Here is a 20,425-nt window from a genome sequence, read left to right on the forward strand (position 1 = left end):
ATGGCAGAGCCTCCTCGTCTTCCTCTATAATCCCGAACAAAGTTTGGAGAAGTATTTGGCAGTTGAAGACTCCTCCGAAGGTCCGGAACTTTATGTGGAGGGTTTTGAATCGTGCGTTGGCAACGATGGAGAATTTGTTCAAACGTCGTTGTTCTCCATCACCGTGTTGCCCAATTTGCTTTGATCAGGATGAATCTGTAGAACACATGCTCCTTCTGTGCCCGTGGGTTGAGCCGATTTGGTTTGGTGGCCCGTTGAATTACCGGGTGAATAGAGCAAATATATCGACTTTTCCTGCCTGGGTTTTGTCTTTCTTTGGGTCTAACTTGGGTTCAAAGGAAGAGATTGCTAGGATTTTGATGTATGTGGCTGTTACTTGCTGGCACATATGGAAAACCCGGTGTAGCTTTGTTTTTTATCACATGGGTATTTATCCTAATCGAGTTATCTTGGCTATTTTGACATCGGTGAATGGATTTTTGGAGGCGACTGATGTTTCTGCAGGTCGCCCTCAGAGGGATCTAACTCACTCTAGTCCTCCTGCCTGCTGGGGTCCTCCGTGCAGTCCTTTCATGAAGGTAAATGTGGATGCGAGTTGGGAGGCTAATTCTAAATGCGAGTTTGCGGGAGTGGTGATCAGGGATCACGAGGGGAAGTTTGTGGCTGCTAAACGTGGACAGGTTGGGGCGCCTAGTGTGGCTACTGCGATTTTGCTTGGGTGTGAGTTGGCAAAAACGTTGGAGTTGGAATGCATCATAGTGGAGTCCGATTCAAAGGAGAATATCCTTAGTTTAGCTCAGGGTTATTCGCGGGGCAGCTGGGAGGCTATCCCCGATATTTCAAAGGCTTTGCGTCTTGGGGGGAACTTTCAGGACTGTCGCTGGTCTTGGGTTCCGAGATCGGCCAATTTGGCGGCGCATGTGTTGGTGTCGAGAAGTAATCCGGAGATGTGCGATGTAAATTGGGTAAATCTCCCTCTATCTTCGCTGGTCCATGTTCTTAACAAGGATGGGTTACCTTGTCCCCATTAATTTTTGTTTTGGCTGGGGAGGGGGAGGCCGTGCCTTTGGGCTGGGTCAGTTGTGTTGATCCTCCTCCTTTGCTTGTGGTTGTGGTGTCCTTTGTGGCTTGCTCTCGTTGAGCATCTGTTGTATTGTGGCTTCGGCCCTGGTTTTAATGGATGCTAGTTCTTCAAAAAAAAAAAAAAAAAAAAGAAGGATAAAGAAGAAATAGGAGAGGCAAAGACGAAGAAGGATGAGGTGAGAGAGAAAGGTAGGAAGAAGGAGATAGAGAAAGAGAGTGAAAATGATGAAGAAAGAGGAGGAGAGAGAGAGAGAGAGAAAGAGAGACACGGGTATGAAGGAGAAGGAAATGAGAAAAAAATGACCAAGAAGAAAAAGTAGACGAAAGAAAAATAAGAATATAGAGACTTATTTTTCAATAATAGAAAGGTAAACTTGTAAACGTAAAGATAATTATAAAAAAAATTCATGACGTCACTTGCTATTGTGTGGCTTAGCCAAACTCTTCCTCCTTATAGTGTAAAAATATCGATGTACTAAAAAAAAGTTTTGTCAATTAGTACTATAGTCTAGTGGTATTCCTCTTCACTTGTAAGTAGGCCTGACAATTTCTGATACAACCCGTTAATCCGACACAAAACGACACAAAAGTAACAGGTTATCGGGTGGACATGATAACGAATCGGATAATTATCGGGTAACCCGATAAGCACCTGTTAAGATAACGAGTTGGTCTAGGTATACATGTGGGTAACGTAATGCACAATAAGCAAAATGTTTATTTAATCATTTTGTACCCCCACAAATACTATTATAATATAGCTAAATAGCCAACATAATCTCTAAGATTTGCATAACACATCACTTTGGTCCCTGAGATTGAAAATCAATAGAAATGGTCCCTGGAATTGTCCACCATCCATTATTTTGGTTATTCCGTTAAAAATTCAGTTAAGTGTCACGGAGCTCTTGGCCGAAAGTTTGGGCAATTTTCAAAGCTTCGAAACTCAATCGTTTCTTAACCAAATTCAACCCATTATATATTAAAATGAAGATAGGAAAGTATAGAACAAGATTACACCTATTTGGAAGCCCAATGGTTGCCAAAGATGGCCAGAAAATAGCCTCAAAGTTGATTGGTCCGCGGGAAAACTGGAAAACTTGTTGGAAACTGGGTAAACTTTAAACGTTCATAACTTCTTCAATACTCAACAAAATAAAGTGATTCAAAACAAAAATCATACTTCTCGACGAGACGAAGAGAATGGTATCTTTGTCGATGGCAAAGTATCAGTGATTTGGCTGGAAAACAGCTCGAAAGTGGCTAACTTGATAATAGTTAGCCACTTTCGAGCAGTTTTCCAGCCAAAATACGATGAATTAGCCGTCAAGAAAGGTACCATTCTCTTCATCTCGTCGATTAGTATGAGTTTTATTTTTAAATCACTCGATTTTGTTGAGTATTGAAGAAGTTATGAACATTTAAATTTTACCCAGTTTTTGGCGAGTTTTCCAGTTTTCCAGCGGACCAGTCACATTTGAGGCTATTTTTCGGCCATCTCTGGCAACCATTAGCCTTCCAAATAGATATAATCTTATTCTACACTTTCATATCTTCATGTTGATATATTATGGATCAAATTTGATTAAGAAACGATTGAGTTACAAAGCTTTGAAAATTGCCCAAACTTCCAGCCAGGAGCTCCAGGACACTTGACGGAGTTTTTAACGGAATGACCAAAATGATGGATGGTGGACAATCTTAGAGACCATTTCTATTGATTTTCAATCTCAGGGACCAAATTGATGTGTTATGCAAATCTCAATGACCATTTTGGCTATTTAGCCTAATTATATATACAATCATGTACATATAATTATATATATATATATATATATATGTATATATTAAACTAAATTCAAAAAATGGGAATTTTAATGAAAAGTTCTTGGTACTGTTTAATTTAATGAAAAACCACATTTTTGCACTAAAAAGTCAATCCTGGTACTATTCACTTTACCCTTTATTTTGTCATTGTCGTTAAAACTCAAAGTTTTCAGGTCATTTTCATTAGTTTTCCTTTTAAAAGTTTGGAAAATAAGGTAATATATTTTAATATGGTATAGTACTATTATTTTATTTATTTTCGTAATTATTTCAGTAAACTTCTCTTTTATTTAGCGTATCCTTGCACTTTTGATATTTTTATAGTAGACTATTAGTGTATTGGTGCTTTTTTATTAGGCTATTATTTTGGAGTGTAGATGTAGTATTTAAAGACAAATGTGTTTTTATGTTTTGAAATAATATTTATACGGTAATATGGTATCTGCAAATTTAAGAAGAAAAAAAATGTTTTTCTTAACGGTTCATAATGGGTTGAGTCATTTTACCTGTTGGGTAAAGTGACCTAACCCGTTAAGATAACGGTTGTGACATAACACGACCCGTTAAGATAACATGTTTTATACAAAAACGACACGAAACACCGAAAACACGATCCGTTTGCCAGACGTACTTGTAAGTGAGAGGTCTTAGGTTCGATTTTCACCAAAGGCGAATTTGAACAACATTAATTGCTAGCCCATTATGAGGCTAAGTCCATCATCTCCCCTTAGCTTAATTGTTCCTAAATAATCCATTAAATAAGAGATGTCATTTACCACAATTTAATGAAAATAAATTTATGTGGATAATCAATGAATGGACATAACCCAACATAGTAAATAAAACATAATGAATTACAAAATTCGACTTATATTAAATTTACTCTTCTTTTCCTAGTTTGAGTGGTAAACGCACAAAAGAAAAAAAAAATTCCAGGTGTCATGTGCAAAATTTTATTTAAAACAACAAATTTCGTTTGACAAAAAAAAAAAACAATAAATTTCGTTGTTAAATATTTATAAGATATCATCCTCGTGTTTTTCATTTAAAAAAATCTAGTTGACATGTTCTGTTACTTAGAAGGCTTAAGTTTGTTTGAATAACAAGTTATCATCAGTTAATACATGCACTGCTCATTTGAAAGATAAGAACTTAAATGTTTGATTGTATTTTTATTTGTACGTACTCCTATATTCCGTAGTAATTTTTATTTATCATTTTACAATTGTTCGAGTGGACCTTAATCCTGTTGTGGACAGAAATACATAATACTAACTTGCTATTCAACAGAGGAAATAAGTCGACGACGTATGCATAACCAATATGAGGATGAATTATTGTGGTAGGAAGGGGCAGCACTGGGAGAATGACTTAACTAACCATAGGCTTTTAGTGTAACCATAATAATTCATAAGGGATATAAATTATGATGGTTACACTACGTAATACCACTACTTAACCATAATAATTCATAAGGGATATGAGTGCGTGTATAATCTATGCTAAAAGTGATATTCACATTGTATGTACGTTTTCTCTCTAACCATAAGCTCTTAGTGCTTATATGGTTTTTAAGGGAAATTTTTTCTTAGAAAGAGGTAAGTTAAAATGTCCAATACTAAGCATAGATTTAGCACTGAGTTGTATGATATAAACTGCTGATTTGGTTTGTAGATTATTACTCGGTTAGAAATTAACTCCATTAACTATATTTTTAAAAGAAACAGTCATTGAGAGATCCAGCCAAATCCTCATTTTGGTCCATGGAGTTACAAAACGGAAGGATTACAATGATGCGCAACAGTGCAAGTTGTTGAAGCAATATTAGAAAATATGAAAAATAACAATATAATTTCAATGATAATAATCATAAAGAAATTCACAACATCAATTATATATGAGATTAATATAAACAACTAGAGAGAAATTTAGAATAACTGACAAACTTGGAGATTGAGGCTTGCATAAATGCAATATTCCAAAGATAGAATTTCGCCCCTACTCTTGTGTTTGTAGTTCGGTAGGCGTCCATCTCCCAGAATTCAACAATCTATAATACAAAGTCAAAGCACTTCAATCTTCAAACTCTGGCGAACTTTATATATTCCGTATTCTCAAGACACGACTCGGAACTTGACACATGAAACATGAGAGAAACAAAGTGAGGAAACCCTATTAAGAATAAAAATTAACTCTAATTTTTTTAATATTTAATACCAATGTTTTCATTGGTTTATATAGAATCTAATGTCTACTTATTAAAGAGATGTAACTTTTCATTTATAAATATACATCACTCATTAAGGGAATACACCTAAACAACGTAACCTTTCTAAGAAATTGGTTAACAATATTTTTCATTCAATTATTAAAATTATATATTACAATATTTTATATTATAATATATAATTTCCAACACAAGTTGGGAACTACATTGATCAATTTTGAAACTCAGAGACCAAAATGAGGAACTGGTGGGTCATTTGAGTGATAACAAAGGACAAAACGATTAAGGAGAGTTCATTAGAGTTGATATATCAACCAAAAGAACGCATAGAGGTGCTATCCCATAATCTATTCCATACACAGACTAAGCCTAGATGCATGCCATTGAAAGTATTATTGTAGAACATTTGCAGTGCTTTAGCAGTTGATCGGTAGTTAATTAGTACTGTTGTTATAGTACATTTATAACAATTAATTTAAAAGTTTTTTATGTCTTTAAATGTCCTTATCAATCCAAACATAATACAATATTTGATTCTTTGTTTCTTTTATGAAAAAAGGATCAGCTCGAGGTTTCGTCACGGTAATCTATTGTTGGAGGTCGATAAGACTCATATAGGCTTTTCAACATTTTCTGGTCACCATTGTGTGATTCACTATCATCAGAAATCGATCCAAGAACATGTTTTGTAAAATATGGGCCTAAAATTTGTCCCCAACCACTAGGCCACCTTGTGATGATTGACAATCTTTGATTCCTTCGTTGTATCAAGTCTATACCTTGCTTTATATGTACAATTATTACCGTTGTAATTTAGTGTATTGTTAATTAAGCACCGGTGTGTGCGTTTTATTACAAATGAAGGAAGTTGAGGTTCTACCATAAAGTTAATTGGCAATATTGTGACGCCCAACTTACTTATAAACTTTTGCAGTGTTTCTCCTTTCACCAATGTGGAACCCTTTAACCTTCACATAGAGCCAAAAATAATCCCAAAAATCCTGGAGGCGACACGTGGACTTTTAGCCTAGAAAGACAAGATTGCCTTATTAAATGAGCAGGGTATCCCATGTGCAGTTCAACATCTTAGGACGTGCAGGCAACAGACTATGACTGCTGAATGCTCCCTGCTCGTGGCAAGAAAAAGTCAAGGGCATTGAAGATAAGATTAATTACTAAATCCTATTTTTAATGCATTCCTAATTGAAAACAAACTTTTTTAAGTAAGTAATCCCAATCACATTTAATTTGGGATATCTTCACAATTATTCCAAGATATTATTTACACACCATCTTGGAAATATTCTCACCAAATCCTACCCTAAAGGTCGGCCATACTCCCTATAAATACCTCATTCCTCCACCAAAAACAGGGGAGAGCCTTTCTATACACAAAAAACCCTAAACACTCACTCTTTTTAGGGAGACTAACTTAAGCATCGGAGATCAATTGGCATTCATTTTCGTCAAGACTGAAGACAGCGAAAATTTACATCGACACTTGACACCCTCACATATATATATAGTATTATTGAAGTGAAAGTCAAATAAATCCTTCCTAATCTGAATGATAAAATAAAAAAACTGTTCTTAAGGAACTGCCACAAGTGCTGTTATGATATAAATAATCTTCCATTAATCATTTCTTGTGGACCATTATTATCATTAACAAACTCACTCAGAGATGTGGTTGGCCTTTGCCTTCGATTTATTTATGGCTAATTTGAAGATTTGATCATTTGCCTATATAATGTTATCTTAACATTTGACCATTAAACAATGTTCTGGCATATATAATCTTATCTTAAGATTTGATCATTCGCCTAAACCTAGTAAGAAAGTGTAATTTAGACTACTTATTCTCAGTATTTTATTTTGTAGTGATTTGATTTTACATGTGTATCGTGAAGCTGATTTCGAATTAGATATTTTTACGAACAAAAACTATTCGTCGTTTGCAAGGACGGAGTTAGGATTCTTTTATTATGTGGGCTAAGCTTTTTATTTATTTATATTGCATAAGTTAAATTCCATAAAGAGACTAAATGATCAAACAAGAAATTATTGTTGTACAATTAATAAGAAAAAGAACCAGAAAGCAATTTAGAAGGCAAAAAAAACTAATAGTATTGGACCAACTTATGATGGTCAAATATATATATATAACATTGGACTCAACTGGTTCAAGGAAGTCTGTTGTATTATTAATGGCATTGAGCTTTTCAATGTGAACATGGGTGGGCTAATGGTGATTAAATTAATTTAGTTTTTTTTAGTTTTAATTTCAAAAAAAAAAAATAAAAAAATAGTTCTTTCAAAAACTGAAAAGTTACATGAGGTAAAATGGATTAGACCATCTCTAACCATTGGCCTAAAACCTAAAATTTTTAGTCCTGAAAATTTAGGTTTGAACCTAGAAACAGCTCTTCTGCTCTAATTCTTCAGGCCTAAAATTTTAGCCCCAGATTATTAAAGAATGAATTTAGGCTTTTTTTTTTAAATTAACTTTTTTAAAAAAATTATGTAGACTATCCTAAATTAATTTTATAAACATTTTAACCTAAAAATATTTAAATTCCGATAAATATTGAAAAATCACTAAATCGATACATGAAACTTAATACAAACGACAATTAATAAACCACATAAACCACATAAACTTAATACAATCGATAATTCATAAGCTACATAAACTTAATAATGATATCCACAATCTTAACTTGGTGGTGGACTTGGGATATAGCCTTAAGATGAACCATCATCTTGAAATATACTCCTTGTGGCATGCCTTCACAAAATTTCCTTTTGCTTATCATGTAAGAACTTCTTCCTCTCTGGAGTGTATTTGTTAAGGTCTTCCATCATGAAATTACTTTTGAACCTTTCTTGATTCCTATTCCCTTCGTGCGTAATGACCAAACGCATTTGGGCCGCTTTTTCCTCCCAAGAGTTATTGATGCAGGAGGCAGGCCTTGAAGAAAACAATTTGAAAACCTTAATATGCTTTGGAATAACGAAGGTTTTGTATTTTAATTATTTGGGAATTTTTTAAGCTATTTTGGAAGTTGTAAAGGTGTTGTAGAAACCTAAGGTCAATTAATTTGTAAACCCTTATAAATATTGTACTAGGAAGTCTTGAATGCAAGACTTGAATGAATTAAAATATTATTTACTTTGTGCATTTGAAGTGAGTTGTTTCTCCTTCTAAAATCAAGCATTTGGCTTGGTCGTGTGAGTGAATCCACGATTAGCAGCGTGAGCAAGCTCTGTTGCCCCTGGTTGAGCGAATCCCAGGTTATCTATTCCACTTTCCTCGATACCCTTGGTTAGCGAATCCCAAGTTATCTATTCCACTCTCCTTGATACCCTTGGTTCTGTCCTGCATCAGTTATGGCTTTCGATCAATCTTGCAAACCGGTAGCAATTTATGCACTAATCGGATCTTGGAACTTCCATTTTCTCTTTGCTTCCCTTTGTTTATTATGGATGCAAATTTTTTCCTCCTTGTTCTTGGACAAAATTGCACCTACAAAACAAACAACATCTTAGATCAAGGCCAAGAGCTTTGTCTGCCTGCAGAACTTGAGTAAGGGTGTAAGTCTAAAATGCCTCAAGTAGTCTGGCTAGTGATTAACTGGGAATTAGAATGAATTGTGAGCTTTTTCACTGCCAAGTCTTTTGCCATTCGAAGGCCTGCTAGTAGGGCCTAGTACTTTACTTCGTTGTTGGATGCTTTGAAGCCTAGAGTGATCACCTGCTCGAGCATCGAACCATTTAGGGTGACAAGGACCATGCTTGCGTTCGAGCCTTTGTAGTTGGATGCGCCGTCGACGTGAAAATGCCAGAAGTCTCCATCGAGCGAAGCAGGCGTGGCTAAGGCATGCTCGGCTGCCTCCGGAGTATTGTTAGGTCGCTTTGTTGCGTCACCTAAGCTAGGCGTGAAGACGCGGTAGGGAGCCATAGAGTTGGGGCCATGTTACACATAAAAGGAAATGCTCAACTACAGGTATCGGGCCGTTTTAGAGTTGAATTATGGAGTAAGGGCTGGTTGGAGCCGTGTGACACGTAGCAGGAGGTGGTGTTGAACTGCCAGTACATGTTGCTCATATGTAGAATCTTTTGGAGCGATGAGGACAAAACTTACTTTCGAATGTTTCCTTCCAGTATCCGTCTACCATTGGCATGCCTTTTGGGCTGAGTTATTGTGTTCGTCTAAAAACTTTGCATCCGCGAATGTCTACACCTTTATCATCGCGTGTCTGGATTGGGCGAAATAGTGCGTCATGTGGATAACCGTGTGTATCTGAAAGTAAAACTTGAGCTTCCGGATTGCAACAACTATTACCAAAGTTAGCTTTTGAATTTTTGGTAACATTGAGGAAAACTTTTGAAATATGGAATACAGGTAGTCGGGCCCCCAACTTTTCTCGTATAATGGTAGAGCTTATTGCTACTTTAGATGTGGCTGCTCGTCCAGTCAGACCTTGATTCTCTTTCAGAGTAGTGGGGGACTTCATATTCAAGATCGCTCGGATTTGTCTTGAATGTGCATCGGCAAAACTCGTCCCAAAGTGCATGCTTCTCTGCCAGAGCGAAAGAGTCAGCCAGAGTTTGATCTTCTTTCATGATTAATTCTCCGAATAGCGAGTGGTCTGCGAGTCATTTTTGGAAAACTGCTTTAGCTATCGAGTCGTTACATCCGACTATCTTTGCCTTCTCTGCTTTGAACCTCTTCACATAGTCACAAAGTGACTCATTTGGGTTTTTCTTGATGTTGAACAAGTGGTAGGACTTTTTCTTGATCGAGCGATAAGATGAATATTCTTTGGTGAAAACCAAAGAAAATTCGTCGAAACTCCAGATGGATTGTTGCGGTAGGATGTAGAACTAATCTTGCACCTCGCCTTGTAGAATGGTGGCGAATATCTTGCACATGAGATCGTTGTTGTTTCGATAGAGGATCATTGCGCTTTGGTAGTGCTTTAGGTGTCTCTCTGGGTCTCCATCTCCTTTGAAAGATGTGAAATGTGGCATGTTGAACTTGCATGGAGGCTCTGCCTACTCAATCTCGTCCTGTGAAGGGTGACTTGCTTATGTTAGTTATGTCTCATCGTAATGGCTCGTTAGTGACCTTGTTGCATTGGAAATCGTGTAATCGCTCGGTCATGAACCTTTTTATTTCTTCCTGAATTTGCATTTGTTTGGGAGGGGGGAAGGGAGAAGGGGGAAGGGGGAAGGGGGATTTTAACGAAGCTCTCGGCTGCCCCAGGTCTATGCCACGATTGAGGTGCATGTGGTTCATTCCTAACTAGCGAAGGAATTCTTCGCAGGTTGTTGGTTGAGCTTGAGCTGAACTAAGTGATTATTTCTCTCCGTTCTTCATGCTTCCTACTCTGATGTAAGGTGGAGGATGCTCCTTGCGGGCCTAACCACGAATGAACACTTCGCCTAAAAGCTTGCTCATGTTGACTATCGGAGTGTGGCCCCAACTGTGAATGTATGCTTGTCCGTGGGCCTAGTCAAGAGTGCACGCTCCTTCGCACGTTAAGACGGGAGTCTACGCTATCTCAGGGGCCCAATCAAGAGTGTACACTACTCGAATGCTCGGTTCGTAGCTGGTTGGGTGGCTACTTTCTGGGACACTGCTGGAGAGGTTCTTTGTTTGCCCTTGTCCTACTTCAAGACACCTCATCTGGGGCACGTTGCATCTTGGTGCCCTGCAAGAGCTGATTCACCAAGGTTGTCTGTTGTGCGAGGGTGCTCGTCAATTCCATGACTTGTCGAGACAAGTGTTGTTCTCCATTTAGGTTGGAATGAATGCGTCTCCTTGAGCAGTGGAAGTATGGTAGACTCTAGGCATGATATTTGAGTTGGGAAATGTCTAATCCGTGGAGAAATGTGGTGACAATGCCCCTGGTTCAATCGTAGACCTAGAAATTTGAAGTCAGGATGGTTGAGCTAATCTTAGGCTGACTTGGGCTGCTTGGGAAACCATAGAAGCAGGCTAGGCTACGGGAGTGGGCTGATTGGCATGTGGTGCACACGGGTCTATGCCACGGCTTGGCAACACGTTGGGTTTTGGCAACACGGGCCAGCTCGGCTAGGGCTTGGGTCCTTGAAGGTTGAAGTGGCAAGGCTAAGGCTGTGGCCTTGGTACCGTGAGTTTTGCCAAAGGTGGCCACCATGGTGGTTACCACGGTGGTGCCCCGTGGGGGTGGTGCCTCTCCATTCACTGTTATGTTGAGCCTTGTAGATCTTCGCTATCCTAATTCTTGAATGTTAGAATTTCCATTCGTCGAGGTTTCCAAATCCCTTGCCATTATACTTTTCTTTTTCGTTTTACCAAAGAATTTTTAGAAATAAAAATTCTAAGAATAAGAACGTACGAAAAATCTACAAATGAACAAGAAAATGAAAAACCTTAGATGCGAGAGTCTTCTACGAGTGTGTGAATCAACTCCCAATGAAAGCACCAATTTGTGGATGTAAATTTCTTCCTCCTTATTCTTCCACAAAATTGCACCTACAATACAAATAACACCTTAGGTCAAGGCCAAGAGCCTTACGTGCCCACGATAAATTTTTTGGGGGGGGGGGGGGGGGGGTGGGGGGGTGGGGGAAGTGTTTGGAGAATTTTGAGAATTTAGTAAGAGTGTAGAACTTGGGTTTTGGAGAAAATGAGGGTGTTTATATAGGGGTGTGGCCAGCCCTTTTGGGAGGAGATGGACCGGCCACTTGGATGGTTTTTTGGGTGAGATTCATGATTTGTAGCTAATTAATAAATTAATTGAATAATAAACCAATTAATTAGCTAATTAATATAATTAAAAAGGAATGATTTGGGGGTTACCTTATGGAGAAGATTTGATGAGGGTGGATGAAATAGGTTTGAAATCAATACCTATTTTGGGCACTTTTGACTTGATTGAGGGATGATTGCCCATTGATTGTGCATAAAAATCCCGATGTCCCTCAAGGATAATTTTATCTTTTTACCCAAAAATCCACGTGTCGCCTCCATATTTTTCTTGATTATTTTTGGCTCCACACTTATCTCTTCCCGGGGGCCTTGCAAAAGAAGAAGTTGGGGTCAATGAATCAACACCTTCATTGACATCAATTGTCTGTGTAGCTTCACTATGAAATAATCTTCCCCATTGTTAGTCCGCATCGAGTCCACACCTCGAACAATCCTTGAGGACGTTCCAAGCATGATGCAATTTAAAAGCTTGATTTTTTGGTGTAGTCCTTGTCTTGTAAATTGCCATTGCTTTGTCACCCTATGCAAGAAATACATAAAAACAATTAGTTGCAAAATAATATTATGTGCATGACAAATAAAATATCAACAAAGAAACTCACAACTTTTGCGGCGCTCCTTCCACTAACCATGTCAACCACGGCTCTTTCCAAGCTTCCCTTACGTAAAGTGCACGCTTTGCTGATAACCTTCCACCGATTGTAAACACCACCACCTTCCCTTCGGCCGGTGTTTGAGTTTTCATTGAACTTTATAACGATTTTACCCCACAAAACCTTTTTATTTTGATTCGTGCCAACGACACCATCATCTTCGCTAATAGAAACTCATGCCAAGCATAAAGCAACATCTTCCTCAAAAGTCCAATTACAACCTCTAATATACTCTTTTGCCATCTTAAAAAATTTGAAAATTGTAAGAAATGGTAGAAAGAAAAATTGGAAGAATTGTAGGAGAAAATGAGTTTTGTATGGATGTTTGAACAAATACATAGGTATTTATAGAGTTTTTAGGTGAATTTTGAGTTAAATAAAATTTTTAATTATTTTAGGTGTTGAATTTAAATTTGGGCCGTTAGATCTTTTTTTTTTTACCGTTAGATTTTATTATATTCAATCTCAGCCGTTGGATTCAATAAATATATAAATATAAAACTAAAAAAAAAATATTGAATGTAGGCCGTTAGATTAACCAACGGCCTGTTGAGCTCAGCCGTAACATACCCACGTGGGTGGGGCCATGCTGATCTTTGCCTTGGCGCGTCGCCCGCGTGCGCGCGTTTGGTGCTCAAGCACCGAGTTTCACTCGCGTTGGTGGGGCACACACCATTTTCTAGGCTAAATCCTGGCCGGTTTCTAGCTTTTTTTCTTCTTCAAGTTTTAGGTTTTAGGCACAAATTAGAACTAGGGTTGGAATGGATTGGGAGGGGGGATAGAAGGGAAATTATAGGTTTTAGGCCATGGGTTGGAGTTAGTCTTAGAGTATAAAACTCCCCTAGCCTGGTGCCCAGTTTAGCCTTCTAGCTAGCTCCGCCGTTGGTCGTTTGTTTAATGGCTCGTTTACATAACTATAATCAAAATAGAGGAATTGGAATGAGGATGAATCATAATTAGATTCAAGTTGAAGCTGTTTACTTAAATGTTCCGAAATCGGAGTAAAACTGAAAGATAATTCATATAAGTTGTTTACTAATTCACCTAAATCGGAATAGAAATCAATATGATCACTAAAATGCCCTTATTCTTTTTTATTTTATTCATCCCCTTATTTATTTTTATTAACATTTTAATTAGTTACTTTTATTAATTTGATTAAAGTGAAGAGTTAGAATGTCATTATTTACATACGCCTTCATCTATCATCCCCAGCAGAAGATGATAACTACTCCCTCCCTTTTTCCTCTCGCACCTTTCCTACTCACCCTACCCCATAACCACCACCCCTTCTCCCTGCCAAGTATTTCAATTTCAAGATTTTTTGGGTTTTGAGAGATTACTTCACTAGATATGTGGGTTTATTATCTAAGGTTTGGGGGATAAATTCTTGAATCCAATTTGGGGGAAATGTGGCTGGCTTTTGTGAGGCAGTGGTAGGGGAGTAAGGCATGGCTTCATCGCAAGGTGAAAGGTGAGGCGCATACGATAGAGGTAAGGCACAAGAAGTAGGGTTTGTTGGGTCAAATGGAAGCCGAGCCCCAAATCGAAATTGTTCGACACAGTAATGCATACGGTTACAAAGAGGGATCTAGGCATTGTGAGTGATAGCGAGTCCTCCGGATCATCTTGTGACGATTCGCCGAATTTGATAGAGGAAAGAGTGGAAAATTTTGAGGTGGTGGAGCAAGAGAAGTTGGTGGAGGAGCAGAGAGTTGTTGGAGAGGGTGTCAGAGGACAATGAGAAGATAGAAAGGGGTACTGAAGGTGAAGGTGAAAAGGTGCTTTGGGAAGAAATATTTGATTTTGGATGGAGGCTTCTCCTCAAAATCCAAATACTACCTTCGTCCAAATAATCCAATTTCGTCGATATTAGGAATTAAAATCCTGATTTTTTATGGGGCCCGCAGTACTATGTATTCCACTTGAGTTGGTAAACGCATGAATAATCATGTATGGGGCCCATATGTAAACGCGGCGTAAGTGTTGATGAGATCATGAATGGTTCAAAGATGTTAGTACTCGATTATTGGTGAGAAATTTAATGTTGTCTTTTGTGTCATTACCCTTTGTCGAGATCATTCACTTTCTATTTGTTAGGAAATTATTTCGTTTCATCATGTCGTGAAGCTGATTTTGTATTAGATATTATGAAACATATCATATTTTTTCTTGCTCGAATTTGAGAAATTTCCCTTCCAAGGACGTTCTTCAACATTCCGAACAAAAGTTATGAGGATCCGTTGTTTGCGTAAGTGTCGGCACAAGCAATTGCCGCACTTTTTCGTGTGCACTGGAGATGGATTTTGCAATTGTTGAGTAATGTTTGTGCCCCAATTATCCTAAGTTTTCTCTGGGGTGGATTTGCTTTTATGGTTGTCCAAATTAATCACTTAACTTTGAATGTCAAAAATATAGAAACCTATTAACTTCTATTTTTTAAGAACAATACCTTTCATTTAGAAGAAAATTTCACGTAGTGATAAGTACTCATTAAACCAAGCAGCATCATTCCAAAGGGGCCCTCCGGCCTCGTTATGCCCCCGTTTAATGTAGCAGGTAAAGGTAAAACTATTTTTTTTCTTTTTTTATTTTTCTTTTAGTGAGCTTATTTTTAATGGTCAATAATATTTATTAACACAGTCATAAACTAAGAAATTGCAAAATAAATAATACATGATGAGGTGTAGGCCCATATTCGTGGGTCCCTTGACAAGTCAGAAATCGAGACTCTCTAATTGGAGTTAAGTGGGACCTGCATTGGGTTAGCTCAGGAGTCGGGACACTTCGGCTTCTCATTATACATTCGCAACTCCAGAGAACCGCCCATGAATTTCCCACACCATTACAGTCGAGAGATTTTTCCTTATTACCTGGCACAATCTGATACGCCACGTGTCAAAAATATTTATTCTTACATGTTGGTCTTGTGCGTGTTTCGTTCTTCTCTACTAGAATTTAATTATATATAAAAAAAAACATAATATTGTAACCCAATTGTCACAGTACTTGGATTAGTTTCTTTCAAAACACAATTTTAAGAGCGTTATGATGTCATAGTGTTATGTTTTAAAACACAATTGATTCTTCATTTTAGAGCATAACATTAGTAAACAGATACATTTATCAAAGAACAAGTGAAATGCAAGCATGTGCTTAGCTAAATTAGTTAGAAGAATGTACTCTCTCCTTTATGCCACCCAAGTATTCATCATTTTTTACTTTAATAACAAAAATGTAAGTGAAATAGTAATATCACTTGACGACATGTGAGGTACGGTTGGAGCTCAACGTAAGCCGAGCGGAGCTGGAAAGTAAGAGCTGGTGAGTGTGGGTCAATCCTACGCGCGTCGCGTCGCTGATGCTCAAAATTCCACTAGTAAAAAAGACCAATAATGTAGGAAGTGGACTGTAGAGTGCGAGAGAGTGATGAGTAATTGTACGCTGAAAAAAAAAAAAACGCCATCGATTTGATGGATCCATCCATACCTGGACAGAGCCCGGTTTGTGGTTTTAGCAAACCCACTGATTCACATGCACACCACACGCTTCTTTATATTCACCCCCACCAACCCATAAATCCAACGAGCTCTCTCTCTCTCTCTCTAACTTCCCTTTCTCTCTGCAACTCCACTTCGATGTTTCAGGCTGATGATGGGAAACTGATTTAGTGCGGAAATAAAGAGAGGAGAGAGAAAAATATAGAGAGAGAAAGAAGACGCATAAATCACAGTTCATGTGACAAGCTAGCTACTCCTTTTGTTTCATATAATTCTGGGTTTTATTCGTCTGTCTTTTTAATCTCTAATCCTGGTTTGCTTCTCGTTTGCTTCTAAATTCTGAATCATTTCTTCTGATGAAAAAACCACTTTAGCTGAACCAAAAATACCAACAAAAATATAAAAAGACATAAAAAGCTGAGTAGCACCAACAAAAGAAGGAACAAAAATACAAGCTTTCTTTGTTTTCTGATGAGGTGATGCATGCACGTCTTGTCCTTAGAGATATGGAGGTCACAGAGTTGTGGCAGCAGAGAGAGAGAGAATCGTTTCATGGAATCGTTTCCGCAATTTCTGGTTTCTGGGTTTTTTCATCTGCCATTCTCTAATACCGCAGAGCTTAAAAGTCTGCAACTTTCTGCCATTTTCTAGAGCTTCAAAGCTTGTGAGTAACTTACTGGGTCAAAATCAGATTCAAGTTTTAATTTTGGGTGCATTTAGTAGTTATTTTTCTTGTTTGCAGAGGGATTTTATTTTTATAGGATTTTTCAACAACCAGAGCAAGCAAGCAAGCGAGCGAGCTCCAATGGCGGAAAACGGCTCTCTTCTCTCTCCCAGAGAAAAACACACAAAACTCACTTCCTCTTTCTTCTCGAATCCGAGATTGTTCACCAGCTTTACCTCAAAAGCCGTCTCTGAATCCGACGCCGTAATGAGCCCAACCTCCATCCTCGAAACGAAACCGTTTCTTGGCCTCCGAAACCCCTTCTGGTCCGAATCGAACACCCCCAGAACCCCGGAACCCGAATCCAGACGCATCCACTGGGACAAATTGGACTGCAAAGGCATCGGCCTCGCCATCGTCGACGCCCTCAACGAATCCGACCCGAAACCGTCAAATCCCAAAACCCGAATGGTGATTTTCGGGTCGCAGCTCAAGATCCAAATACCTCCCCTGAAACCCTCTGTTCTCTCCCCTTCCCGATCACCGAAATCTTCGGCGGATTTCAGCACCAAGACGGAGAATTCCCATCTGGGTTCTTTCTCCTCCGTCTTGTCTCAGTCGCCGGAGAAGAAATCACTGTTCGAATCCGCGTACTCCGGGCTCGAGACGAAGAATTCGACCCGGGTTTTCACGAGCTGTCTCTCTGTCAGTGAAATGGAGCTCTCTGAGGATTACACGTGTGTGATTTCCCATAGGCCGAACCCGAAAACCACGCACATCTTCGACAATTGCATCGTGGATAGCTCCGATGGCGTCCCGGAGTTTTCTCCCGGCAGGAAGTCAAACGGGTCAAGCTCTCTGTCTGAGAGTTTTCTCAGCTTCTGTGACAATTGCAAGACGAATCTTGGCCAGGGCAAAGATATTTTTATGTACAGGTTGGTTCAATTTTTTGTTCCTTGTTATTTTTTTGTCACTCTATCGAGAAACCGGGTTAAAACGATTATTTTTCAAATCTCAATCGCAGTAATAATCGGTGTTCATTATCCGATGCATGATTAGCATGTTTGTAATCTTTAATCGCCCCGGTGCTAATATTTGATGAATACGTTATCAATTTTATTTTTGATTCTTCAACATAATTTGAATTTGATTTCTAATCATTTTTTAATCGATTTTTTTTTCTTTTGAGTTTATCAAATGATTCATATTTGTTGAGTTAATAGTATTTTCTTGCCAATTACATGAAACTCCATATATATACATAAATTCTTGGATCATGGTTGCTATTTGTATAATTATTTATGATTAGAATCTTATATTATACTGACTTGTACCTTAACCTCGAATCATTAATTCATATTATAATACAATTATGGATAGGTAACTACTACTCATACTAGGAGAGGATTACAGATCCATATTATGCAGGGTATCTTCTACTATAAAAAAAAAAAAAAAAACCCATCTACTCCCTTTCAACCAACTAATCAATTTTCTCCATTTTATATTCACTTCAATCATGCAAATGCATTTCATTTTGGTATTCCATTGAAAAAAAGTCTTTCTTTGCGGTTGAAAAAAGAGTAGCAAGTGCTGCTGAAAAACCAATAACAAATAGACGTGTGTTTGAATAATTGAAATTGTATCACTGGACATTTATACATATGTGATTGGTTTCTAGCTGCATTTCATGTTCTTTCAGCAGCAAAATATGGTTCTTAAATATAACAGTCAATATTTTAATCTAAATTACGAGAAAAGTAGCTCAAATTTGGTTTCAGAGACACACAACCTACTCTAACTTGGGTGCAGACGGAGCACTCTGCATTAGCAAACTTGGCTACGCGGAGTTTTGCGTTATTTAAGCATTCATTGAAATTGTGTTTTGCAGGGGTGAGAAGGCATTCTGCAGCCAAGAGTGCCGTTACCAGGAGATGTTGTTGGAGGAGGGAGTGGATAAACTGGAAGCTTGAGTAGCTGATTGTAACGTGCATGGACCATGGAAATTGTTCCTGACACTTGACTGAAAAAGCTTCAACAGAGAGAGAGGGAGAGGGTACCTTCTTTTTTTTTTTTCTTTCTATTTTTTGGGAGCTAAATAATAGGGAAGGAAGGAGAGTGATTTGTGCCATGAATATAGTCCATGAATTGAAGATACATGTACGACAATATAGCAGTTGAATTTTCTGGGAGAATGTATCTCTTTTCTTTTTTGCAATTTGCTTTCTGCCTCCCCTCCTTGTAGAATTGTAGAGGGAATGAAAATTATCAAAGGCTGAGTTTTGTTGGATTGTTAAATATATAATTGTTGTTGGATTTTCTGTAATGTTGCTCGTTTAAACACCGATTGTCGAAAAGCACTTGAATTTTTAATAAACATTTCATTGTGTCTTAAATAAAAGCGCTTTCATTAAAAGCTCTATGGATGAAGGTGTTTTTAGTAAAAATGCAAGTGCGTTACCTTTTATAATCTCGTTTGAGACTACTTTATTGTGACTTGAACAAAAATGCTTTTATTGACAACGCTTAAGAATACAAAAGCATTTTGTTATACACGCTTGCGAATAAAAGTGCGTACAAAAAAAATGCTTATCAATCTCATCTACAGTTTTTGGATTTCAATGCTTGGTGTAGGTGAGGATCATGATGTGTGACTAATTAAAGCCTACATTATATCTGTTTACCGTGTCTAAAGTGTCAATGATTTCGGTTGAAGTTGATTCTTTTTTTCTCTGTTCTTTTTTTCTATAAACAGTGTTTATTTCTACACGAAGTCACTTACTCCCTCTTTTTTTTTATTAATCTTTTTCAAAAAAAAATTATTAGATTATTGGGGTAGCTTTGATTAGCCCACTAATGGAAGAGTGCAATGTGCATACTTTAAGGAAAAAGTTTATGTGACTGATTTCAAGGGAATAATTCTCTGTAAAACTCACTTATTTAAAGTACCAAATTTCAAAGCATAACAATACGACACCAGACAACCACTGTTCTTGGTAAAACTTTTTTATTTATTTGCAAAATAGTCTTGATTTTAGCCACTTTTCATATCAAATTGAAGTTGTGTTGTCCAAATCATGACAATTGCTTCACATTTCTTAACAAACAACATTAATTTGTATAAACCTAAAAGTAGAAATAATGTTGGCTTTTAGCGAAAAGATTCTGGTATTTAAAATCGATAAAAATGGTGTCTAAGATTGTCCATTGCCAATCATTTTGGTCATTTTATGAAAAATCTCCTTTAAGTTGAACAAAAAACCACAGGTTCAAGTTGAAGAGTTGACTTGATAAACCTGCCCTCAATTTAGCGGAGATTTTTCATGGAATGACCAAAATAATTGACAGTAGACAATCTCATTGACCACTTTTATTGATTTTAAATTGCAGAGACCAAAGTGAGGAGGTATGCCAATTTTAGGGACCAGTTTGGCCAGAAAGCCAAATAATGTTTAAAACTAAGTAAAGCTAGAGCACACCTATAAATGGCAGATCTTAAATAGAGAGTATCCTCGCTGGATTCTCTTTGTGAGAATCTCAAGGACCCTCCAATAACATTCATTCATCGTCCATCGTACGGCCATTTTTTGTCAGGTATTATTTATATTCAATTTAAAAAAAAAATTACAATAATTTATGACCGCACGATGTACGATGAACGGATATGATTTGAGGATCCTAGGATCCTCACAAAGAAGATCTGGCGAGGAT

At 37.6% G+C, this 20,425-nt stretch overlaps 1 protein-coding gene across 1 annotated transcript; it reads left to right on the plus strand.

The window, feature by feature from the left end:
* Positions 1-15,978: 15,978 nt before the first annotated feature.
* LOC137737254 (FCS-Like Zinc finger 8) lies at positions 15,979-19,040 on the plus strand. Its single transcript, XM_068476684.2, has 3 exons — positions 15,979-16,714; positions 16,793-17,649; positions 18,606-19,040. Exons 2-3 carry the CDS (start codon positions 16,856-16,858, stop codon positions 18,685-18,687), a joined length of 876 nt encoding a protein of 291 aa, XP_068332785.2. The 5' UTR covers positions 15,979-16,714; positions 16,793-16,855; the 3' UTR covers positions 18,688-19,040.
* The last annotated feature ends 1,385 nt before the right edge of the window (positions 19,041-20,425 follow it).

The sequence above is a fragment of the Pyrus communis genome, chromosome 13 (assembly GCF_041283825.1).
Source record: "Pyrus communis isolate YQ-2024b chromosome 13, ASM4128382v1, whole genome shotgun sequence".
In the NCBI taxonomy this organism is placed as follows: Eukaryota; Viridiplantae; Streptophyta; class Magnoliopsida; order Rosales; family Rosaceae; genus Pyrus; species Pyrus communis.

Bases quoted from the DNA above. Each gene is read 5' to 3' on its own strand.
- LOC137737254 (XM_068476684.2), top strand. From the start codon at position 16,856: ATGGCGGAAAACGGCTCTCTTCTCTCTCCCAGAGAAAAACACACAAAA. The intron at 17,650-18,605 runs GTTGGTTCAATT...TGTGTTTTGCAG, and splicing joins AAAGATATTTTTATGTACAG to GGGTGAGAAGGCATTCTGCA.